The sequence below is a fragment of the Macaca thibetana genome, chromosome 3 (assembly GCF_024542745.1).
Source record: "Macaca thibetana thibetana isolate TM-01 chromosome 3, ASM2454274v1, whole genome shotgun sequence".
In the NCBI taxonomy this organism is placed as follows: Eukaryota; Metazoa; Chordata; class Mammalia; order Primates; family Cercopithecidae; genus Macaca; species Macaca thibetana.
Genome location: NC_065580.1, coordinates 155775018 through 155800992, shown reverse-complemented (window position 1 = coordinate 155800992; position 25975 = coordinate 155775018). Strand labels below are relative to the sequence as shown.

The window sequence follows — 25975 nt, the reverse complement described above, 5'->3', positions numbered from 1 at the left end:
CAAGAGGAATTTTATAACCCTTGGCCCCCACAAGGAGACAGAATCACAATTACTGAGAGCCTATTAGGCCCTAGGCTGAGAAGATCCAAGATAAGATGTGGGTCACTCAGTGCTCATGACTCCCCTGTGAGGCATACTTTGTAAGGTCATATTCTCCCCGTTTTATTTTTTTCTTTTTCTTTTTACTTTTTTTATTTTTTTGAGAGAGAGTCTCACTCTATTTCCCAGGCTGGAGTGCAGCAGTGTAATCTCAGCTCACTGCAACCTCTGGCTCCCGGGTTCAAGTGATTCTTGCACCTCAGCCTCCCAAGTAGCTGGGACCGCAGGCACACGCCACCATGCCTGGCTAACGCCTTTTGTATTTTTGGTAGAGACGAGGTTTCACTATGTTGGCCAGGCTGGTCTCAAACTCCTGGGCTCAAGTGATCCATTCACGTCAGCCTCTCAAGGTGTTGGGATTATGGCATGAGCCACCGCGCCTGGCCTTATTCTCCTCATTTTCAAGATGTGGGGATTGAGGGTCAGTGAGCTGTTGCCCCTTTGAAGTCAGAACATGGAGCTTCTCACTGTCTGCAGAGCCAGGGCTGGCTCATGAACCCTTTTGTCCTCTGTACCATAGGGAATTGCGGATGGATGGAAACTTGCATTCCTAAACACATTTTCAAAATGTTTTATCTGTATGTGACTGTTTGGAAATGAAAGATGTGTATGACTGGTTTTATGTGAATTGTTCCGAAGATGATAGAGGAAACCTAAATTGCCTGGAATTAATAATATGTAAAGCTTCAGTGAGAACAGACCCCTTCGGGGTTTGCTCAGACCTCCCGACTCACTGTGAGACATTTTATCTTTTCATTTGTGAAATTCCAAGATTACTGACAATTGGCTTCCCATTTCCAGGGTTTGAGGAGAAACAATAGGACTCATAGGAAGCAGAGTGTGGCTGGGAACAGGGCCTGCAGGGTGCGCTGGGCGGACTGCCCCAGGCGTCTCTGAGGCAGGTGCGCTGAGCACTCTGCAGTGCTCAGGTTGTGAGGTGGCCCCTGGTCCATTCCAGGGGCTTCCTGTCAAGGCTGTATCAGGAACACCTACGGGGCTTCTAAAACTGCAGCTTCCTGGGCCCCACTGAATCAGGTTCTCTCAGGGTTAGTTGTGGGCACCTGGATGCTTTTAAGTTCCTAGGGGAATCCCAAGGCACAGCCCTAGTGAAGGACTTGACACAATGATTGCAGCTCCTTCACTGTGTGCCAGGTGCAGTTCTAAGTGCTTTATAAGTATTGGCCCATTTAAGCCCCAGAGCGGCTCCAGGTAGCTGCCCTTATCCCCGTTTCACAGGGAAGGAAGCAAAGGAACAAGTCACTTGGCTGGCAAGTGGCAGAGCCGGTCTCCCCTTCGTGTTTGCTTTGCTTTACTGCCTCTCGAGAAGGTAGGTAGAACACCAGCTGGGGGCACCCCCAGGCCCACCCTGTTATCCCAAGAGGTGATTTTGTCTCACTGGTTGACCCAAACACCCACAAGTGTTCTGACAGAGATTGCATGTGGAAATTGTGCTGGATTCTGCCTCGGAATTCTGCAGAAGCTGAGATGAAACAAGTAGGAGGTCAAACACAAATGGATTAAACCAATGGGAAGATCTGTGTCTGTTCCATGGTGGAGTCCCCCTCTCACTCCCTCTGGAATCACAGTTTTAATTTTCACAGATAGTAAATAATCATTCCTGTGAATGACCATAGGCACCCAGGGGATGCCTATAGCATCTGCGCTACTATAGTTAATTACGTTTTCATCAAAAACTAACAACTCAGGGTCACCAACTCCAGTGTCTCCCAGTTGTCAAAGCCAAAATCTAAACTCGGGTCTATCACTGACTTCCTCCATGACCGCCAGCAGCCCTGGCACACCCACACCTCACAGCTGTTTGCAGACCTCCCCACTTCCCTTTGAGTCTCTCTGGAGAAATGAGGGCATCCTCTGTATGTCTTGCTGGATGTGAGGGAGACACAGAGCACATGAGGGCTTCTGAAATCTGGCCTCAGGGAATAAGAAGCCTTTTATGCTTCTGGAGTATAGATTTATGCCTTTCCTGCTTCTTTCCCGCCAGAGTTCATCTGGCAGAGCTAAGCCTCTCCCCAGGCTCTGGGGTCCGGGAGATACTGTGCTCCCTGGTCAACCACCTCTCATTTGCATGGTGGACAGCTGCGGCTGACAGGCGAACAAAAATGTCTGCAGCCATGGCAGCTCCTAGAGAAACTCTTCTCTCCTTACTCTCAAATGCCTAAGATTAGGATCCACCACCTGCCACGGTAACCCAGTTCCACGGCTTCTCACACCCCCTCACAAGGCAGTCATGATGATAGATGTGCCTGCGTCGAATGGCTTCCAGAAATACGATCTTATTTGTACAACAGAGCCGTACCCAAAGGAAAAATACCAACCAGTGGGAAGCTCTGTTGGGGCTTTCTGAATTCCTAGACCCGATCACAAGCTGGTGTATTGTTGAACCATGAAAAACACCAGGAATAAACACCAGGAATGTTGTCTGTGGTGCGTGGCATCTACATTGGGTGACCCATGTCTACACTGTGAGTCCTAAGCAGGTGTCCCTCTCTGTCGCCCTCCCGCAGCCATCAAGTTCCCTGGAGACCTTCTTTGACTCCCTGGTGACACAAGCAAACATCCCCAACGTTTTCTCCATGCAGATGTGTGGAGCCGGGTTGCCCGTTGCTGGATCTGGGACCAACGGAGGTAGTCTTGTGGGTATCTTTCAGTCTTAAAGGGGCGAAAAATCACAGATGGATGGGCTCTTTTTTCTGTTTTATTAAACACCTGAGCAGAAATATTAGGCATGTAGGTGTGCGTCGGTACTGTAAAACTTTCATCATCCTTGTTGTCGATCTTTTTAAAAATGGCTAAAATTAGACAATCCTTTATGTCATCCTGCCATCTGGAAGGATGATTCTCATTGCTTCTCCAGATTCCTTTAAAACTTTTCTTTACCATCCTTGGAAGGGCACTGCTTTCTGTGGGTGGGGGAGGGGCAAGTGAGGAGCGGTGGGGGGTGTGGTGAGTGGACCTGACTTTGGGTAGGGGGGCAAAGGAGAGTTCATAAATTTGGCAGGGAAACAGGGACCCTCGTAGATCCTTTCTCTCTCTCTCTCAACACATACACAGGCACACGCGTACCACAGCACAAGTGTTTGCTACTGAAACAGAACCAAGGCCGTCAGCACTACGGAGGTGCTGGAGCCTGAGCTTTCCTCCAGTGCCCTGCACCCAGACGTCAAAAGTAGTAGGAGACAGGAAGAATGCACTAGAAGGGGGTGCTGCCAGTCCCATTGCTGTCTGACTATGAGGGGCAGGCTCTGCGTCCCTGGTCCTCAGCTACTTTCATTTGCTACCATTTCCAGGCAGAGGATAGCATAGGATTTATGAGGAAATGTTTTATGATTTTGCAAAATGAAGCTTTGATCAGGGAAGCGCTTGTTCTTCTGTTGTCTGACCTGCAAGAAACTAAATAATTGTCAGTCAGTGTGGTTAACTGTCTTATTGCATTTCTTTGAAGGAAAAATCTCAATATTGTAAAGCTAAACTTGTATATACTTTCTTTGGATAAAAGAAACCCCCAAAGCATCTTGATTAGACGAGGGCCTAATACCATCTGACTTTTGCAGACATGGACCCATAACATTTCATGTTTATTTTATTTTATTTTATTTATTTATTTTATTATTATTACTGTTTTTGAGATGGAGTCTCGCTGTAGTGCCTAGGCTGGAGTGCAGTGGCGCGATCTCAGCTCACTGCAAGCTCCGCCTCCTGGTTCAAGCGATTCTCCTGCCTCAGCCTCCTGAGTAGCTGGGACTACAGGTGCCTGCTACCACGCCCAGCTAATTTTTGTAATTTTAGTAGAGACGGGGTTTCACCATGCCAGCCAGGCTGTTCTCGAACTCCTGACTTCATGATCTGCCCGCCTCAGCCTCCCAAAGTGCTGGGATTACAGGCATGAGCCACCGCGTCCAGCTCCTTGTTTATTTTTTAAGCATTGATACTTGTTTCATGACATCATCACAAAGTAGAAGCCCTCATTGCAGTCAAGTTTCTCTTTACAAGTGCATGCTTCTCTGTGTAACCTGTTGATATGTCTGTGTATTTTTTCTCTTATACCTGTAAATATTTTCTGTCCCAGGTCCTGGGTGGAATTGAACCAAGTTTGTATAAAGGAGACATCTGGTATACCCCTATTAAGGAGGAGTGGTACTACCAGATAGAAATTCTGAAACTGGAAATTGGAGGCCAAAGCCTTAATCTGGACTGCAGAGAGGTATTCATGCTATGGTCTCTGTTGTGTCTTTCTGTGTGTGCCTGGGTCACTTAAATATGCCAGCTGGAACCCGTAGATGCCAATAGAAGGTACATTACCTTGTAAGATAAAGGCTAATTACATGAAAAGATGCAGGGCCTTACTGTACAGTAAGTTGAAATCAATTAATTGTCCTCCCTCCCCACCACAAATATTGCATCCTCCCAATCACTTAGCTTCATAGGACAAAATTAGCATTAAATGGTGAGTGAAGAGGACTATCTGAGCTATACCTTCCACCATACATTCATCTTGGACTGATGGTCCCTAAGCTCAGTTTAAGAGGTTGAAATAAGCAGATTTTTCGTCAGTGTAGGACAGGGAAGGACGAAAAATAAGCAAAATGAAACAAAAAATGATCATCAGCTTTTTATCCTCCATTCACAGCTAGCCTGGCCCCCGGAGTACCCAATTCTCCCTAAAAAACAGTCATGCTGTAAAGATGTGTGTGGCTCGGTAGTGCTAAAGTGGCCACATGCAGAGCTCTGACACCAAACCTCTTAGGATCCATGTTCATGCCCTCTCACTGCGTTTTGGCTTGTTCGTAACACATTATGACGTTATGATTATGACTTACGAGAGCCTCAGTCTTCTATAGCACTTTTAGAATGCTTTATAAAAAACCATGGGCATTTCATTACATTCTAACCTGTTAGCACTTCTGTTCATATTACCCGTCACATGCCAACATCGATTCTCATATATGCAGGTACCTCTTGTCACGCACGTCCGTGTGAAGAGACCACCAAACAGGCTTTGTGTGAGCAACAAGGCTTTTATTTCACCTGGGTGCAGGCGGGCTGAGTCCGAAAAGAGAGTCAGTGAAGGGAGATAGGGGTGGGGCCATTTTATAAGATTTGGGTAGGTAGTGGAAAATTACTATCAAAGGGGGTTTTTCTCTGGCTGGCCTGGGTGGTGGTCACAAGGTGCTCAGTGGGGGAGCTGTTGAGCCAGGATGTGCCAGGAGAAGGAATTTCACGAGGTAACGTCATCAGTTAAGGCAGGAACAGGCCATTTTCACTTCTTTTGTGGTGGAATGTCATCAGTTAAGGCAGGAACTGCCATTTTTACTTCTTTTGTGATTCTTCACTTGCTTCGGGCCATCTGGACATATACGTGCAGGTCACAGGGGATACGATGGCAATGGCGTAGCTTGGGCTCAGAGGCCTGACACCTCTGAGAAACTAAAGATTATAAAAATGATTGTCCCTTCCATTGCAAATCTGTGTTTATTGACAAGAGGCACTTATTTGTCAGCTAAGAACCTAGTGGTAGAATCAAATGTCCGAATGTAAAACAAAAGACAAAACCTGTGTGTGTGTGTGTGTCTGTGTGTGTGTCTGTGTGTGTGTGTATGTGTGTGTGTGTCTCTGTGTGTGTGTGTGTATGTGTATTAGAGAGGAAAAGCCTATATTTGGAGATGCGATTCTTAGATTCTAGGTTCTTTCCTGCCCACCCCATATGCACCCACCCCCCTAAAGAACAAACAACAAAACCCAGGACATCTTAGTGCAACATTTCAGTTTGCTACAGGACTTTTAAATATTCACTTTACTTACCTATTAAAAACATGAAAATGTTATGAATAAGCTAAGCTATATTTTAAATTGTTTGTTTTTACACTGAAAATAATTTAATATTTGTGAAGAATACTAATACATTGTTATATTTCATTTTCTTAAAATTCTGAACCCCTCCTCCCTTATTTCCTTTTGACCCGAGTGGTGTATTGGTTGTGTGACTCATGGATTTGCCTTAAGGCAGGAGGATCAAGTTGCCCAGGACTCATTCCATCCCTGGGTAGACTTGCCCACGCAGCTGTGCCTGTAGAGGTTGGGGTGGCTCATCTGGTGTTGGCCACTGGCCTCCATTCTCTTCCCTCTGCCACATGAAGAATGTTGCAGGTGGGGACAGGGCTGGCAGTGCCTATGTGTGTCTCAGTCTATGATACAGTGTGGCTCTGGGCTCTGGTTGTTACCAATGCAAATATGGGATGTCTGTTGAAAAATTGTCCCCCCTTCTTCTCTTCATTAGTGAGGTCATAGAGAGTTGATTTGTGTACTGTTTATACAAGTGGCTTTTAATATATTTCAGCCTCAAAAGACAAATAGGTCTTCCCTCTGCCCTGGGGCAGGAGTGGGGGTCCTCAGTGAAGGAAGTTGGGCAGCTCTGAGTAAGGAAAGAGCTCCCCAAAAGCCATCCCAAGGAGGGCTATTGATTTGCTAATTTGGGCCACATCCCCTCCCTTTCCTGGGCCCATTTCCTTGTCTCCGAAGTGAGCATGTTGGGCTGGAAGACACCTGGTTCCCCAGTTCTGAGAATATGAATGAACTACAGTCCTTGACGAGTGGCGTGGCTGCCTGGATTTGTGTGTAACAGACAGACGGTGATGGTGGCTGGAGCCACGCGGGGCGGGGAGCGCCACCGTCACTCATGCACCTTCCCCTTTCTCTCCTGGTTCAAGTATAACGCGGACAAGGCCATCGTGGACAGTGGTACCACGCTGCTGCGCCTGCCCCAGAAGGTGTTCGATGCAGTGGTGGAAGCTGTGGCCCGCGCATCTCTGGTGAGTCCTCGGGACACTCACGGGTCCCCGAGTCGCTGAGTTACAATCACCTGCTGAGCAGCACTGCGTGTTCTGAGTGTCTCTGAACTATTGCACCATGCGTTTCAAATTTTCATATTGTGTATTTGCATACTTTATATGTAATCGTATAGGTGTAATATGTAAATATATTTTATATGTGTTTAAAATCTTTATATTTTGAAGGGTTTTGTTTCAACTATTACTTGTTAATTTCACAATCCGCTTCTTTGATGTTAGCAAATAATACCTTCGTGAACCTCAGAGGACTTGGATCTGAATGTGCAGTGCCCTCTAGTATTTCAAATAATAGTTCTGTTGGTATAGTATTTTTTTAATCTGTGAAAACAATACTTGGTAATATAACTGTTACATTTATAGCCTTTAAAACAAAACATATAAACCAAAAATTTTACTCCTTTTTGGCCTTCATCCCCGCACTGGTTATCTTAACTTCTGTTTGTGTAGAAGAATATCGTTTTTTCATGGAAGACAAAGATCAATCAGCCAATCTAATCATTAGTTTATGGCCATGCTCTGAAATACAATTAAAATTACTATTGTGGACAACATGCCTTTTGGGACCTGGCTGATGGTATTCCTGGTGTGACCCCAACTTTCCAGTCAGTTCAGGGCAATAAACATTGGATACAGCACAGCTTTGGGGATGAAATAGAATTAAATTTAGTCTAGTTTTTGCCACTTCTAGCTGGATGTCTGGGGAGGGGTTTTGTGCCCTCTGAGAGCCTCCGTATTCTCAACTGAGGGGTGGTTGTGAGGTTTGGGTCAAATGCTTGGTGTTGAGTAGACACTTGGAGCTTCCATTTAACATGCAACCACAGCTCTGCTGCTATTTGTTTAGATGAGAGATTAATGTGACTTTTGGCTTCCTGAGTGTTCTCATAGCATCTGTCCACTCAGGGCCTTCCTTGTGAGATCATCAGAAAGTGTTTCCTGCACAAACACTGCGGCCCTGGCGTGGGGCTGATTGTCCTGCTACTCTGCTGTGATGACTGAGTTCAAAGAGTGGCCGATAGGAGCACGTATGGTGGTTGCCTTGTTACAGCTCATAGCAGAAACATGACAAGCAGGAGAGGGCTTTGGGTTGTCCTGAACCCAGACTTCAAACACCTGTGACTGCTTCGGGAAGAGCGGCTCGCTGATGAAACGACACAGGGGGAATAAGCAGGAAAGGACATGGGCCCTTTTTGAAGCAGCAGGTCTCAGGGCGACCAGCCGCCTGGCACAGCTGCAGCTGAAGCCACGGCAGAGTCTCCATCTTTCCCACTATCTGCTGAATCAGCGAAAGTGGCAGGTAACATTTTTAGTGCCTTAACTTTAGAACGCTTGCTGAAAATCAGACCCTACTTAAAATAAGGAGTGATACCCTCATTTCTTTAAAATAGTAAAAATGCCCTCAGCAGGATTAACGTGAGTACCTTCCAACTTCATATCCTGAATGGAAAAGTCTGACCACCATCCCAAGGACGTGTTTGAAGCGCAGTGTGAAAATCCAGCAAGCCTATGCCGTGAGAGGCGGGGTGGCGGGGCTGCGGGGCGCTCACACTCCCAAGCTCATTGTGGCATGTGCTGAGCCGAAAACCACGAGGTAGAAGGAAGGAGACAACATTTGTTTGCCTTGTCTAAAATTATCCTCTGATTTCATTCGGTCCCTGCGTCAGGAGGGAGAAACATGGGAAGGTTGTTTGTCTTGGGCAGGGAAAGCATAACAAGGGTGCATTGTGTGTCTGTCTTACTGTCTCTGGACCAAAGTTGTGTTTATTTTTCTTATCTACCAGGTCCGGGTAAGCCAACCCTCTTGGCTTGAGTTTCCTTCTGGTTAAGGGGAGGGCTGGCTTCAGAGAGTGAAAGACAATAGAAGTGTGGAGCTCTGTCTCCTGGCATGGATTGTTCAGATGGGATTCTAGAAATTAAGGGTTTGGAGTTCTGTATTTAGAAATGAACCTGGAGCGGGGAGTATTGTGCAAGGTGCAGCCCATGCAGAGGCATGGAGACCTGGGTTTGTTCGGACCCTGCTGCAGTGCCCACGTGGCTCAGGCCCAGTGCTTCTCCAAGGAGGAAATCCAGACGCAAAATAATACCCACTTTAAGATGACTTCTGACTTTAAAACTGTGTGATCTGAGGGTCGAAACTGGCCCCCAAGGACACGTGGCTTCACCCCCGGGGAGGCTGCCAGACTTTTGGTTAAGGACAATGGCTCTGGGGACAGTAAGTCCCACATCCAAATCTGAGGTGAGCTACCCAGGCTAGTTACTGGGCCCCTTGGAGCCTCATTGTCCACCTGCTGTTGGAGCTGGCCATGGCACTGTCATCTGAGCTCTGTGCCCCATGCCCTGCTGCAGACCTGGCCACCGAAGCTCTTCGCCGAATCCAGCAAAATGACCATCCCACCTCTCATGAGCGTGTCTGAGAAGGGGCTCTCCCTGTGACGTGCATCTTTAGTAGACTCCGCTTTTTTACAAAGCAAAGATACATTAATGCCAGCATTAGAAATTACACAGATCATTCACAAATGGTCTGAGTGGAGAACGTGGGATGGAGGAGCCAACCACAGGGAGCTTTCTCCCCACCTGCATGCCCTGGTGAGGAGGGCAGGTGTCTGCAGTGCGCATGGTTACGTAGCACGTGCCACCCCCGATATTCAGTGTGTGGGCATCAGCAGATGCATCCAGGGGCACCCGTGTGTTTTTTCAGTTCTGGTCTTGGCGATGTTCTGTCCCATTTTCCCATCTTCTGTTCTAACTATCCCTTTGGCTTCTAGAAGACCCTTCTCCCTCCTCCTTGGACTCGCCCTGTCCCTGTGCCCCTCCTCGTGGAGCCTCTTTTTCTGGCCTGAGACCCCTGTTCTTGCTGTACATCCTCCTATGTGATCCCATCCTTAGCCTCATCAATACCTCCTGCTCACCTGTCAGTGCCTCTGGAAGGTGTGTCTAGCCCAGGCCCATCCCCTGGAGCTCAGGGAACTCAGGACTCATGAGCCTCACATGTACACTTGGACACATGAACCACATCAATGTGCCACAGAGCTCAGCCCTCTGCAGATGAAATGCGTATTCCTTCACAGTGGCGCCCCTGGTTCCCTCCCCTCCTCACCTTCCATTCCTGTCTGTCTGCAGCAGCAGCCGTGTCCAGCAGGCGGGTTCCACGGCAGCATCTTCTGCAGCACCCCTACCTCACACCTCCCAGCACCTGCTTGGCCCTCCAGTCCAGCTCTCGCCTTTCTTCCTTCCAGCCATGGCCTCCTCCTGCTCTGCCCCACACGGGACCCTGCCCTGGATGTGCTACAATAGGCACGTCAGACACAGTCCTTCCTCAGCAGCCGGCAGGCCCAGGGCGGACTGCTCAGGATCCTGCCTGTGAAGTCACGCAGGTGTCGTTAACTTGCCAACTCAGCAACTAGTGGATATGGGCAGATGCTACCTTCCTTCCAGTTCCCTGGTGAGAGGCGCAGGTGGATGTCCTGTGTTGCCGGCCACCTTTTTGTCCTTGGGTGCCATTTATTTTTTTTCCCCCAAATATTTCCCAGGTCTCTTCTGTGTGCAAGGTGTTAGGGCTGCAGCAGGGGCGGGCCGCAGATCTCTGTCCTGAGAAGACTTGGATTCTAGTGCAGGAGACCGAAGTGTATCACGCCAATCAGTGTAAATTGTTAACTGCCACAAGGAGAAAGGCCAGGAAGGAGAGGGGCATGGTGGTGTTCTCGTGTTACAAGAGGAAGCCAGGGAAGGCTTCCTGGATGAAGCGGTATCTGACCTGAGATCTGGAGGAGGAGAAAAATGTCCCAAAAGAGCAGAGAGCCCACACTAGGCTCTGCACCAGGAGGCAACTTGCTGGGCTTATGGAATTCAGAGGGCAAGTGATAAGCAGAAAGGCCTTGGGGGCCACAATTAGGATTTCTGTCTTCTAAAGGGCCTCTGCCCTCTGCTATGTGACCTTGGGCAAGTTACTTCACCTCTAGTGCTTTGGTTGCCTCATCTGTAAAGTTTCGAGGATAATGCTATCACACTGGTTGAGAATTGAAGTAATTATTGCTGCAAAGGGCTTATAAGGGTGCCTAATACTAGCACTAGTAGGTACTTTGTGTGTCTTGACAATTTTAATCATTATTATTTTGTCATCACCGTCACTCTTCCAGGAGACTAATGTCCCTGCTGTTCTGTCCAAATTAAACATTGTTTATCCCTGTGGGCATCTGGCGAGGTGGCTAGGAGAGCCTGGAGCTGTTTCCTGTTGACGTGCCAGACTAGTCATGGTTTCTCATGTGATCTTGTTTTGTCTAGATTCCAGAATTCTCTGATGGCTTCTGGACTGGGTCCCAGCTGGCGTGCTGGACGAATTCGGAAACACCTTGGTCTTACTTCCCTAAAATCTCCATCTACCTAAGAGACGAGAACTCCAGCAGGTCATTCCGTATCACAATCCTGCCTCAGGTACAAACTTGGATTTGTGCTTCGCTCTTTTTATTACGCAAAAGTGAAAGCACTCCATGCATGACACGTGTATTAGATGTCACACCTGTATTAGATCTCTGTCACCACAATGATGCTACAAAAGACAGCCACACATTACTGTCCCTGAGTCCAGGCAGGGCGGTGTCCCTTGGCTGGGCTCACTCACGTGTCTCTGCTCAGCTGGTGGTTGGCTGGGCCCTGATTGGCCTCTGCCCAGGCTGGTGTAGGATGGTCTCACTCACATATCTGGTGGTGAGGTGGATGGAGGAACGGAGTCATGCGTTTCTCTCCATCTAGCGCCTGAGTCACATGTGGTAACAGGGACCTGGGAGACAGAAAAGAACCACACAGGGGCTCCTGAAGTATCAGCCAAGACTGACCATCGTCTCTTCCATGGTGCTACCCAAACAAGCCCAAGGCCAGCCCAGATTCCGAGGATGGGGGAAGAGACGCCCCTCACACTGGGAGGAGCCACGGAGCCACATTGCCAAGGGTGTGGCTACAAGGAAAAGGGAAGACCTGGAGACATTTTCATCACACCTACCACATCACCCTTATATATTTTTCCTGTTTACGTATAAAGAATAAAACTAGGCTGGGTATGGTGGCTCATGCCTGTAATCCCAGCACTTTGGGAGGCCGAGGCAGGCAAATCACCTGAGGTCAGGAGTTTGAGACCAGCCTGGCCAACACGGCAAAACTCCGTCTCTACTAAAAATACAAAAATTAGCCGGGCATGATGGTGCATGCCTGTAATCCCAGCTACTCGGGAGGCTGAGGCAGGAGAATCGCTTGAACCTGGGAGGCGGAGGTTTCAGTGAGCCAAGATCACACCACTGCACTCCAGCCTGGTGACAGAGTGAGACTCCATCTTAAAAACAACAACAAACAAAAACTTTACATTTAAAAATAAAATTGTTATAGAACTGTTTCCAGTGTAGCCAAGAGAATCCAAATATCATGGTAATTTGATACCCAAACCTTTAGTTTAAAAAACATGTGAGCTCTAAATCTTTTATGCTCTTTCTTTTGATCATCAATTTCATATTTTCATTCTTTCTGGAAGAGTGACAGTGATGACAAAATAATAATGATTAAAAAAAAAAAAGGGCCGGGCGCAGTGGCTCAAGCCTGTAATCCCAGCACTTTGGGAGGCTGAGACGGGCAGATCATGAGGTCAGGAAATTGAGACCATCCTGGCTAACACAGTGAAACCCCATCTCTACTAAAAAGTACAAAAAACTAGCAGGGCGAGGTGGCGGGCGCCTGTAGTCCCAGCTACTCAGGAGGCTGAGGCAGGAGAATGGCGTAAACCCAGGAGGCGGAGCTTGCAGTGAGCTGAGATCACACCACTGCACTCCAGCCTGGGCGACAGAGCGAGACTCCATCTCAAAAAAAAAAGAAAAAAAAACTGGAATGTCCAAGATGAAGACGTCATTTTTTTCCTACACTCCCAGTACCCACTGACTCCCTGTTTATCCTACACGTCTAATGAAATGGACCACGTCTGTCTTCCTCAGTTCCATTTCTCACCTCTTCCTCCTCCCCTCCGTTACTGAGCCCTCACGCGTGTGGCTCTCACCAGCACCTCTGTAACCTACAGAGTACTGCTGTGCTCCCAAGCCCCGACCCTCTCTTCTTTTTGAAACTGTCATCAGATTAATCTTCCTAGACCACCACTTTCACCCGAGTCTCCCCTGCTATGAGTAAGCAGTGCGTCCCCACAATTTAAATGCTCAGGGCTCGCTCCTGGCATCGCTGTCCATGGCCTCCCACCAGACCCCTCCTAGTTCCCCAGTGTTTTTGCTGTACCCCGACCCTCTGCCGGGTGGCCACTGACCCTCAAGGCCTCTCTCCTAAGCTCTGTTCCACCAACCCCCCTGCCTGAAATGCCCTCCTTTCCGTACTCCACCCGTATATCCAGATTCTTCCCATCCTTTAAGACTCAACTCAAACAACCCAGCTTTTGTTGAAACTATGCCGAGCAGAATAACCCATTTGTGAGGTTGCACCTCCCACTCAGCACGCATATTTTCTGGTCTGCTCATCTGGCGTGGAATCTTATCTTTAGGGTACGTTTTATGCCGTTGCCTTTTTCATTTGACTTCTCTTTTCTTAACTTCTATTTCGTTTTCAATTAATTATAAATTCCTTGAAGATGAGAACTGTGGGGTGTAAAAGATCGTCCTTCCTTCCCCAACTCCACCAGGCAGTGGAGGGAAAGTGCATCAGAACTGTTTGTGGAATGGACACATCAATGTGTCTTTGTTGCAATTTGATGACTTTGAGATAAAGGGAGTTGGACTGCAGGGACAAGGAAGGAGGCGTAATTTCAGGAGAAAAAAAGTAAATGATACTACTGCCTTTTCCCATTTTCATCTTTACATTGTAGGGATGTGCTTTCCAGAAAAGAGAGATCTTGGGGAAAGGATTGAAAGCTTCAGGAGAAATTCAGGCCAACAGGAGACACCACGCTCTCAGGAGAGGCTTGAGTTACACGCTCAGCACTGCCCTTCCCTCACGCCGTAACTTTGAGCAAAGCATTTAGCCCTGCCTGTGTCTCTTTAACTATAAAGGAGAAACAATAATACCTACCAAAGACATTTTCAGAAGAATGCAGTATCCTTGGGTGAATGGCACTGCACTAAGTGATGCTACAATGCTATGTTTTCAGCATCTTTAATATCATGTGCTCTTGGCCCGGCGCCATGGCTCACGCCTGTAATCCCAGCACGTTGGGAGGCCGAGGAGGGTGAATCACAAGGTCAGGAGTTTGAGACTAGCCTGGGAAACACGGTGAAACCCCATCTCTACTAAAAATACAAAAAATTAATTGGGCTTGGTGATGTGGACTCAGCTACCTGGGAGGCTGAGGCAGGAGAATCGCTTGAACCTGGGAGGCAGAGGTTGCAGTGAGCTGAGATCGTGCCACTGCACTCCAGCCTGGATGACAGCATGAGACTCCATCTCAAAAAAAAAAAAAAAATCATGTTATCTTGATGATTACATTTTGGCTGGTACAGCGACAAAATGTGGACATTATTTCATCAGTGTGGTGTGTAATAATGTCAAAACCCAGCTTGAGGACCCAGGTGTGTGCTGCTAAATAAATATCAGGCACCAAGTACTCATAAGAAGCAGGAGGAGAAGGCAGGCATTTGGGGGAAACCTCTCAGTCCAGGCGGGTCACAGCTGGGAAGGGTTGCTTGACTTCCTCAATAGCTTTTAGGACCCAGCACTGGGCAAGCTCAGGAGCAGAATGAGAGAGGTTTGGGAGCATTTCATCTCATTTGCACATCTCTGCCTAAGAATTCATTATTGCTTTCACTTATAATGGTAGATATTTTTTGGTTGACTTCGACATGTTCCCATTTTTTATTTTTAAAAATCCACTTTGCCTGCTGTTTTCCTGATTTTCTTACTCAGCATCATGTTCCACTTGCTTTCCATTCGCTTTCTGGGAGGGGACTCCCATAGGAAGCTGGGAAAGATCACCTGGTGAGACCCCACATGCTCCACGTTTCCCAGCAGAAAGGCTCTGCCCAGCAGCCTTTCTAACACCAAGGGAAACCGACAGCGTTCTTGTCCTCAGAGGTTTAGGATGGGGCCTTACCTGGGACCTCTCAAACACGAGCCCTGATAAGTGGGCAAACGATTGCCCCTGCAGAAAAGAGTCAAGTCCAAAGCAATTACTTTAAACTTTGTCCATACTCAACACTATTTTCCAACAGCCCATGGGCTGAATCCTATGTGGCCTGTTAAAAAACAGCAGCCGCCAGCCCACAGGGGAGCTCTGAGGTTTCTTCATAGCTTGTGCTTTGTCCCTACTTGACCTGCTCTTCAGAGTGGTCACATGGCAGCCCCTCCCTGCTGGTCTCTTCTCAGTCTTTTCTGCTCCCTCCAAAATCACCCCTCGCAGTCCCTCAAACCCTCTACAGCCAGAAGGCCCAGGACTCTTGTGTATTAGTGTGTCTGCCTTTTTCCTCCAAGTCTTTCTTCCTACCTCTGCCCTTTAAGGCTAATCATTACTCACAGGAAGGTTCATTTGCTTACTCATTTTGCACTCTTGCTTTTCTCCAAACAAGTGGCATTTTGTCGTACTCAGCTGCTATACTCTCTAATTGCCTGCATTTGAATTATTTGCTATTCAAAAGCCAAGAAATTGTTACTGCTGATAGGATACTGATTTGCTCACTGATTGTGTTAAAGTTTGACCCATTTCCCCATATACTCTTGGCTCCAGGGATATCAGTGGCCGACTCGACTACATTTAACACTGCACAGCACCTGTGGGAACTGGCCCTCCTGAACGGCAGAACTTGTGACCCACAGATGCTGTCTTCTCTCTGGTGTTGATTACTCCTTCCTCTTTTCACTGAGGAAATCGTCCTGCCTCCGTCAGGCTGCCTACTTTTAAAACTCTCTGCCCGAGGGGTGCATGATGGGCTCTGGGCCAGCTAGGAGAGATTGCAGTGGATCCCGAAGGACGAGGACAGTGAGGACTTGGCCTGAGTCGGGCGAGGGAGTGATTAGATTCCGCTTCAGTTTCACGGGAAGGCTCACAGGAGTCTAGTTACAGTCTCCAGGTAGGGTAAGAGAGAAAAGGACTGGCCCAGCACTTTAGGGCCTGAGTAACTGGATGAATCATGAATTTACTGAGACAGAGAACTGTGGGAGAGGTCTGATTTGGGGGGAACAGCCAGTGTTCAGGTTACACAGGAGATGCCGATTGAGAGGTGGACAGGCAGGCAGACACAAGCGTGTGGCAATGGTGGCCCAGGTCTGGGCTGGAGAGGAGTAGTTGGGAGTCTCAGGCTAGATCACGGGGTGACCTAGGGCCATGGGGTAGGGCCAGATGGGTCACCTAAGGAGGGAAGATTGAGAGGAGGCCAGAACCTGAGAGTGCTCTGATGCTTGCAGGGGAGGAAGGTGAGGGAAATCCAATACAGGTGCCTGAGAAGGAGCAGCCAGGGAGTTAGGGAGAAGAAGAATGTGGCCCCTTAGAGTATAAGTGAAGAAAGTTTCCACACAGAGGAAGTGATTAGCGGTCAGCAGTACCCATAAAGGGGTCTATGGCGGCACTTCCGACACTGTGGTTAGTGCCTGGTGGGACTGTGTGTCCTTCACCACCATAGTGCTGGTGCAGAGGGCAGCATCTGAGCCATGTGAAGTCCTCAGCGGATAACCTCTGGGCAGATAGCCAGATGGCCAGATGGACATGAGGACTAAACTCTGACTTTTTTTTTAATTCTCTTGCCCAATTTCCTACCTAAGGGGCCTGGGGAGTTCACCCTACAAACCATAAAGTCTTGCCAGAGGGGTTTTATTTAACCTTGTATAACATGGCCTGCTTTCTAGCCTGGCTCTGGTATGACATCACATAACGAATAAGGAAAGAAAGAAAAATATTTTAACCCCAAATAGATTTCCGTTTCATATTTTGAAATTGCCCTGCAGAGTTGTCTCTTGTGAGAAAAATCTACGTTCTACAGAGATTCCCCTTTTCCCTTTTTTTATTCTTTCCAGATCCAGAAGATAATCAACTAAGAGTCAGGCAACCTTTATTTTTTTTAATACATAAATACTTTAAGTTCCGGGGTACATATGCAGAATGTGCACGTTTGTTACATAGGTATACATGTGGCATGGTGGTTTGTTGTACCCATCAACCCGCCACCTACATTAGGTATTTCTCCTAATGTTATCCCTCCCCTAGTCCCCCACCCCCTAACAGGCCCCAGTGTGTGATGTTCCCACCATATGTCCAAGTGTTCTCATTGTTCAACTCCCACTTGTGAGTGAGAACATGTGGTGTTTGGTTTTCTGTTCCTGTGTTAGTTTGCTGAGAACGATGGTTTTCAGCTTCATCCATGTCCCTGCAAAGGACATGAACTCATCCTTTTTTATGGCTGCATAGTATTCCATGGGGTATATGAAGGCACCCTTTTAAATTCTGTAAGACACATTGCACAACCTCTTCTCTTCACAGCCTATTAGCTAAAAGCTTCCTCTGCACAATAAAACTTTGGTCTCCACAATCCTTTCTCTTAGTCCAAACATTTCCTTTCTATTGATCCTAGGTTAGATAAACTTAACCAATTATCAACCAGAAAATTTTTAAATTTACCTCTAACCTGGAAGCTCCACTTTGACTTGTCCTGCCTTTCTGAACCAAACCAATGTACATCTTAAAAGTGTTTGATGTCTCATGTGTCTCAAAATTGTATAAAACCAACCACCTTGGGCACATGTTTTCAGGACCTGCTGAGGCTGTCTCATGGGGGGCCATGGTCATCCACACTTGGCTCAGAACAAATCCCTTCAAAATATTTTACAGAGTTTGACTATTTTTGTCAGCAGACAGACAGACGTCTTCTGGGCGTGTGCACCTGTGTGGAACTCCAGGGGATGCATACGGGTCACCTGCTTTGTCACTGATCAATAATATTGATCACCATGCTTTTGATCTTCTCTCCTCCTGGATGGCAGGAATGAGATCATCTTTCTTTCCCCGTGACTTCCCCCAGCACCTGGGAGGGTCCTGAGCATGAGTGTGACCTCAGCAGTTTTGTGATGTTGCCTGATTTGTGCTTTTTCTTGTTTGCTCTCTCCTCTCCGACAAACAGCTTTACATTCAGCCCATGATGGGGGCCGGCCTGAATTATGAATGTTACCGATTCGGCATTTCCCCTTCCACAAATGCGCTGGTGATCGGTGCCACGGTGATGGAGGGCTTCTACGTCATCTTCGACAGAGCCCGGAAGAGGGTGGGCTTCGCAGCGAGCCCCTGTGCAGGTGAGCGATTCTAGCAGTGAACAGGGATCCCCAACAAGATCCTTTATGTAAATGTCCTGACTTGGAAGCAGTTCTTGATGGCAAATCAATTACCATTGAATTGTTTCACTCATTCCTATCACCAGTGATCAAAATCTTCTCAATAAAATGGATCATGGGATTGCTGAGAGAATTAGGTGACATCATCCATGTGAAACTTCAGTGCTTGGCACAGGGGAAATGCTTACTGAGTGTGAGTCCTGATAGTCACTAGGAGTAAAAATACGCCATGGAGCTTTGGAGTTGAATTGCAATTTTTCGACAGTTAAAGCAAAATGAGTAAGGAAGAAATTTCACATATAAGCTGTGTACATTAATTTGTCCTTAAAGCTGTCCTTATTTTGAAATAGGAAATGAACACCTATCACTGCGATTTCTTGAAATCCTAACATAATGAGACCAAGGAGCCCCTGTTTGTCGTGGGATTCCTTTGAAAGATGTGTGAGGGCGGCCCGCAGCATGACTCTGCAGTCTAGCTGGAGGGTTGGCAGGTCTTCAGAGAAACCAGGAGAGCACGAGAAAGTCAAGAGGATAGATAAACCCCATAAGCTTGAAAATGTCTTCAGATTTCACAGTTTGCTTGAAACGGAGTGCTCACACCGCACACAGCTTAATGGGAGGATTAGGTATTTCTGACTGACAGTCCAAGCCTGCGAGGCAGAGGCAAATCACAGAAGTGGGCATGAGATTGAATTGCTGGAGACAAGTGGAGGAAGAGCCTGAATCAGAAAAGTGGCCAGGAGAATTGCAGCCTTTCAAAATAAGATGTCAAGGGACTGGAAATAAATAAATAAATAAATAAATTGGTACATTGGATTTGAAGTCAGGAGCAGAATGGAATTCCAAAGTTGTGCTGGTGATATGTGAAAGGAGAGAAAAATTAAGTGTGAGGTCAAACAAGAATCAATGACAAGGAGGTAGAATAGAAGAAAACTTGGGAATCGATACAGAAATACAAGATTACCATGTGGTTGAGGGAAAGGGGGTTTTGTAGGAATTTGATGGATATGAGATACTGTTGGAGGACAGGTGAGAGTGCTGGGCCATCCTGGGAGCCTCAACTCAGACCTTCACTCTGATCTCAATCCAGGTGTAGAGCTGCCGGGATGAGGTGCACAGGCCAAATGCCAAGTGATCACAGCTGAATTATTCTGGTCAGGAGAGATTTCAGTTACTATTTTTTAATACCTAAAACATGGTCTTAAAACAGGACTCCTGGTAAATAAAGCAGATAAGGGATGCTTCATTAACTGGCTTTAGCAGAGTGGCGTTTCAGAAAAGTAAAGTAACAATTGAGAGAATAGAAATATTAAAAGGAAAGATTGCACATGGACTATTAGGCCAATTCATATTCTGTATAAATAAAATCATCCCAACCAGTGTATGTATATGACACATCGTGACATGTCTTCATAAATATCCACGCCGATGTATCTCACTTTGCATTTGTGAGCAGACTTGGAACCCTTCCCATTGTCATGTTTTTTATCTTTGCTATGAGTAAATGTTTACGTTTTGCGTGTGCAGTAACTCTTTCAGCCTGTTCAGTTATCATTGAGTGAGACCTTTCTCTGTGGCAGCAAGTGGGACTGAAATATCACTGAATTTCCTAACTGTGACTATTCTACTTCTTTTTAACCAAGGGAATCTAAGAACTTAAGCAATTTTGCCCACAATTTCTGTTCTCTCGTTAAATATCATTAAAGTAAAGGCTACTATGGCAACAGCTGTTAGAGTGTCCACTTAATACTGCAGAGTCTAATAACCATTTGTTTACTAAGTGAATTACTGTTGGAAAGGGTGTAATATTAGGAGTCTCTAGGCAGGGCAACTTTTTTCCCTGAATTTCACTGTGAGTTATTTGCTAGATGCTCTCATATACACTTTTTCTTCCTTTTAAAAAAATGTATTTGACGTTTTGGTACTTAAATGTTAGATTCTACCAGCCGTGGGAAAATATGCTTATATATGTCTCCTCTTCCATGTGGATTGTTTAGCCATTAAAGTAATTACTTTCCTCAGGGCTGCAATTAAAGGCCCCGGACCGTGCTCGACAGAACCCTAATAAATGGAATAGCTATACTGCCTTTCTTTTTTTAAGTGTTTATTTTTCATTATGGAATGTCTAAGTAACAAAAAAACCTTAAGTTACAGAAAATCATATACTATGTGCATTTATGGAATATCTAGATTTAATATTTTGTCATATTTTCTTTAAAATTTGTCTTAGACATAAAAAACCAAGTATAGCTAAAGTCTCAGCCCACCCCCTTCCCCAGCATTACTCATTATCCTGAGATTAGTGTATATTCTTATCTGAATTACTATATACTTATAATTTTACTAGATGGGCATGAACACCTTGTATTAATTAGCTGTTGCTATGTAACAACTTAGCCCCAATGTCACAACTCTCTATCACATTCTGCAGTTTCTTTCTTTTCTTTTCTTTTCTTTTTTTTTTTTTTTTTTTTTTTTTGAGACAGGGTCTTGCTCTGTCACTCAGGCTAGAGTATAGTGCAATGGCATGATCAGGGCTCACTTTAGCCTCAACCTCCCTGGTTCAGGTGATCCTCTGACCTTAACCTCCTGAGTAGCTGGGACTACAGGTGTGCACCACTGCCCCAGATAATTTTTTGTGTTTTCTGTAGAGGGGGTTTTGCCATGTTGACCAGGCTGGTCTCCAACTCCCAGGCTCAAGTGATCGACTGCCCTGCCATGGCCTCCCAAAGTGCTAGGTTTACAAGCATGTGCCACCACACCCAGCCTGGCTTTGTTTTTTGTTTTGTTTTTAAAAGACAGGGTCTCATTCTGTTACCAGGCTGGAGTGCAGTGGCATGATCTTGGCTCAGTGCAACCTTCTCCCAGGCTCAAGCAATCCTCCCACCTCAGCCTCCCAAGTACCTGGGACTACAGGCATGTGTAGTCCAGGCACCATGCCCAGAACATTTTTGGTATTTTCTGTAGAGACGGGGTTTTGGCATGTTCCCCAGGCTGGTCTTGAACCCTTGGGCTCAAGCGATCCTCCCACCTTGGCGTCTCAAAGTACTGGGATTACAGGCGTCAGCCACCATGCCTGGCCATCTTGTGGAGTTTCTGAGGGCCAGGAATTGATGAGGGGCTTAGCTAGGTGTCTCTGGCCCACCACTGCTTATGAGGCTGCAGCTGTCTGAAGTCCATTGTAGGAGCTATTTCCAAGCTTGCTGTCGTGGTGGCAGGAGCCACGCTTCCCTCACCATTTGTACCTCACCCCAGGACTGCCTGATGTCCTCTGGTCAACCCTGAGCAAGTGATCCAAGAGAGCATGACAGAGCACCCAGGATAGAAACCCCAGGTTTTCATCACCTAATCTTGGAAGCAGCATGTTCTCACTTCTACCCTACTCTGTTGGTCACACAGAATGACCCTGATATGATGTGGGAGGGGACGACGCAGGTAAATGCAAGGAGGCAGGGGTCATTCGCAGTCATCTTGGAAACGTCCTACCATATACTTATCACAAAGCCTAGGTTGGTTGATTTGTTTGTTTGGTTTGGTTTTTTTTATAATTTATAGGAATGCTGTGGTAGTGTGTATTCTTTGTCAACTTGACTTTTGTTTGACATTATATTTTATAGATTTTCCATGCTGATATGACTTCTAGGTTATTTGTTTTGACTGCATAGTATCTCAGTTTATGGATGTACCCAGATTACCCATTTTTATCTTAATTAACATTTGGATTATTTATGTATTGGCAATTATAAACAGTACTGCAGTGAACATCTTTGTGTAGGTGAATGAGATCATCTAGATACAGAATTTCTAAATGATTTAATATGTAATTCTTCAGTGTTATTGGCTGCGGTCAAATTTTTCTTTAAAGTAGCTGGAACATCAGCATTATATGAGAATTTCCATTCCTTAAAAGCATTACTGTATTTGTTTTGTCTTTGTGTTTTGCTAATCCATGTATGTGCAATAGTGTCACATTTTAGTTGATTATTTTCAAGATCACACAACTTTGGATATGTTTTGGGATGTTTGAGCTTCTTTGAGGGTGAATTTTTCTAATAGAGTGCACACATTTTTCTGCCCATATATTTTACTGATAGACGTGAGTTCCTTATATTTCTGAGATATTAATTTTTCTGAGTTATACTAACTAGTCTCCCTGACTTTTCTTTTTACTTTGTTTTGGTGCCTTTTATTTATGTGTCTTTAATTTAGTGAAATCAAATTTACCAGTATTTCTCTCATGAATTATGCCATGTGCCTTATTTAAGAAATACTTCCTTAATCCAACAAAATAGGGATTTTTTTCTTCTAAATATATTGCATACTTTTTTCTTATTTTCTTCCAAAATGTGAATTAGGAAATTAATTTTTATAAGGACATTCCATTTTCTCAGCATCCTTATTGAATATATAATGTTTTCCCCTCTGATTTTTCCAATTTTTTATGAAAAAAATTATATACAGAAAAGACTAAAAACAATATCATGCTGTTCTGCGTACCAACCATCTAGATTTAGTAACTTTTAACATTTTGCCATATATCAGTATGTGTGCATAGGTGAGTATGTAGCTTTTGCTGACCCATTTGCAAATAAGTTGCAGATATCATGACTTTCATCCCTAAATATGTCATTATGCATCTTAAAAATAAAGACATCTTCCTATATAACCACAATACCATAATCACACCTAAAAAATTAATAGTATTTGCTAAATATCATGACTGTGTTGGCCACATGCAGATTTCCCCAGGCATCCCCAAAATGTTTTCATTAGCTGTTTTGCTTTTTATTTTGTTTCGGAAGGCCAGTTCTCTTATGGAATGTATCATATTCAGTTTTATCTGTTTCCTAATGATACACTGCATTGATTTTACTTCATATTTCCTTGAACTTAAGTCTAGAGTCTTAATTAGACTTCAGTTAAATGTTTTTTGCAAGGTATCTAATGAATTTTAATAGCATCTTTGTCATGTACCAAGTCCCCATTTATGCCTGAGCCTACTTCTGAGCATTCTGCTCCATTCCACTGGTCAAGTTGTCTATCCCTGGGCTAAGCTATATAGTTTTATTATTATTTTTTTAGTTATAGGACAATATCTGGCAGGGACTTGACCCTTCTTATTCTTCTTTGGAGTTCTCTTGGCTACTTTTGCCGTTTTATTCAGCTTGTCGAGACCCCTGAAAAACGCTGTTGGGATTTCTATTAGAACTGCATTGAACTTATAGAATTAACTTGAGAGGAAACAAATCTTTACCATATCAAGTTTCCCCTATGAATGTACCCTATCTTTTCATTTGTTTAGGTCTTCTTTTATGTCCTACTGCAGTGTTTTGTAATTTTGTCCAGAAAGATTCACACATAGGCTTATTCCTATGTACCTCTTAGTTCTTACCACAAGTGAGATTATTTTACATTGCATTTTCTTGTGGGCTGTTGGGAATATGGGTATGCAGTTTTTATGTATTAATCTTATATCCAGCCACATTGCTAAGTTCTCCTTTTTAGAAATGGTTTTTAGAGTCATTAGGATTTTCTATTAAAACAGCCACATGATCTGCAAATAATATATTTTAAATCACTTGTAATCTTCATATCTTTTATTTATATTCTTTGTGATGCCCTCTGAGACAATATTGAATTCAAATGGTGATAATGGACATTTTTGTCTTTTTTCTTAATTTAAAGGAAATATTTCTCATTTTGTACCATGGAGCATTATGCATAGGATAGGTTTGTGGAATTTCCTTCTCAATCCTAAATTTAGGGATTCCCAGTTTCTGAAAAGTATTCAGTATGAATAGAAAAGCTTTTTGACCATTTCCACATTAAACATATGCCTACTGTATAATCAACATTCAACATTAAGCATATGCCTACTCTATAATCCAGCAGTTGTCACTCTTAGGTGTACGCAAAGGAGAAATGAATGTGTAAGTGTACTGAGACGTAACTAGACAGTTCACAACAGCTTTACACATAAAATAACTAAAGTAATGCAAACTTTAGTAGTTACATAAATACATAAAACCATCACTTTTATCAAAATAGAAACATCCCAAAAGTCAACCAAAGGAAAACAGGTAAACAATTGTTGACTTGCCATTCAGTGGAACACCGCACAGCAATTTTCTTTCTGCTGAAGAATGTGCTTTTGGACGTCTTTTATTAAAAACTATGAAAGGTAAATTTTATTTTGCCTCAATTCTGCATCACAATTTAGCTACACATGGAATTCTAGATTGCCCATGTTCCCTTAGTGTTTTGAAGATTCAGTTTCATTGTCCTCTGGCCATGATGATTGCTGAAGAAAAGACCCTAGTTGGTCTTAATTGTTGTACCTTTAAGGGTAATCTGTTGCTTCTCCTTAGTTACTGGTAAGACTGCTTTTGTTTTAAATTTCTAGTGTTCTGAATAGTGTTCTGAAGTTTCACCATGATGTGTCTAGGTATAGCATGTTTTCCCATCGTGCTATACCCTTTACCTTCTCTGAATCTGACAACTCATGTCTTTTGTCATCAATCTTAGAGAATTCGCAGCTGTTACCTCTTCCACTATTGCTTCATGCACATTCTTTCTAGTCTCTTCTTCTGGATCTATCATATCAAGTAATGAGATTTCTCATTATTTATTTCAGGTCACTTGACCCTTCATTTATGTTTTCCTTTCTATCTTTGCTGCATTCTGTGTAATTTCTTCAGATACATTTTATATTGGCCTAATTCTCTGTTCAGCTATGTTCAATCTACTATTTAACCTATTCAGTGAGATTTTTTAATACTTTTTATTATTTTTATTATTTTTGGATTCTTTAATTGTCTTTGGTTTTGGGGGTCTTTTTTTTCTTTTCAGTTTTTCATTTCAATGACTATATTTTTCATTTCTAGAAATTACATCTCATACTTTTCCAAATATACCATAGCCGGGCACAGTGGCTCATACCTGTAATCCCAGAACTTTAGGAGGCCGAGGCAGGAGGATCACTTGAGTCCGGAAGTTCAAGACCAGCCTGGGCAACTGTGTTAGTTCATTCCCACGCTGCTATAAAGACATACCTGGGACTGGGTAATTGATTAAGAAAAGAGGTTTAACCAGCTCATGGTTCTGCAGGCTGTGCAGACTTCTGCTTCTTGGGAGGCCTCAAGAAACTTACAATTGTGGCAGAAGAAGAAAGGGAAGCAGGCACAGTCTTCACATGGCCAGAGCAGGGGGTGGAGAGAGAGAGAGAGAGAGAGAAGGGGATGGTACACAACCATATCTTGAGAGAACTCTATCATGAGACAATACTGGGGGGTGGTGTTAAACCATTAGAAACCACCCCCATGATCCAGTCACCTCCCACCAGGCCCTACCTCCAACACCTGGGATCCCAATTCAACATGAGATTTGGATGGGGACACAGAGCCAAACCATATCAACAACAAAGTAAGACCCTGTGTACAAAAAATCAAAAGGTTAGCCAAGCATGGTGGAGCATACCTATGGTTCCAGCTACACAAGAGGCTGAGGCAGGAAGATCACTTGAGCTCAGGAGGTCAAGGCTGCAGAGAGCCATGATCACGCCACTGCACTCCAGCCTGGGAGACAGGCTGACTCTAAATAAACAAATAAACAAATATGCCAGTTAACTTTTCTATAGTGTTTTGTAACAGTTTTATTGTGGCTTGGATTTCCTTTATCTTCGTTTCAGTTTTTATTTAATTTAAAAGGCTAGGTAATATTCAGAAGGT

At 44.8% G+C, this 25975-nt stretch overlaps 1 protein-coding gene across 2 annotated transcripts in view; it reads left to right on the top strand.

Moving 5' to 3' along the window:
* The window catches only part of BACE2 (beta-secretase 2), a 115755-nt gene that overhangs the window by 73063 nt on the left and 16717 nt on the right, over positions 1-25975 (top strand). Inside the window, exons 4-8 of one of the 2 annotated variants that reach the window (XM_050784568.1) lie at positions 2625-2753; positions 4187-4321; positions 6825-6926; positions 11244-11393; positions 18041-18209. In XM_050784568.1, coding sequence (XP_050640525.1) covers positions 2625-2753; positions 4187-4321; positions 6825-6926; positions 11244-11393; positions 18041-18209 — 685 coding nt within the window. The remainder of the gene's footprint in view (positions 1-2624; positions 2754-4186; positions 4322-6824; positions 6927-11243; positions 11394-18040; positions 18210-25975) is intronic. The other variant, XM_050784569.1, reaches the window with a different exon arrangement.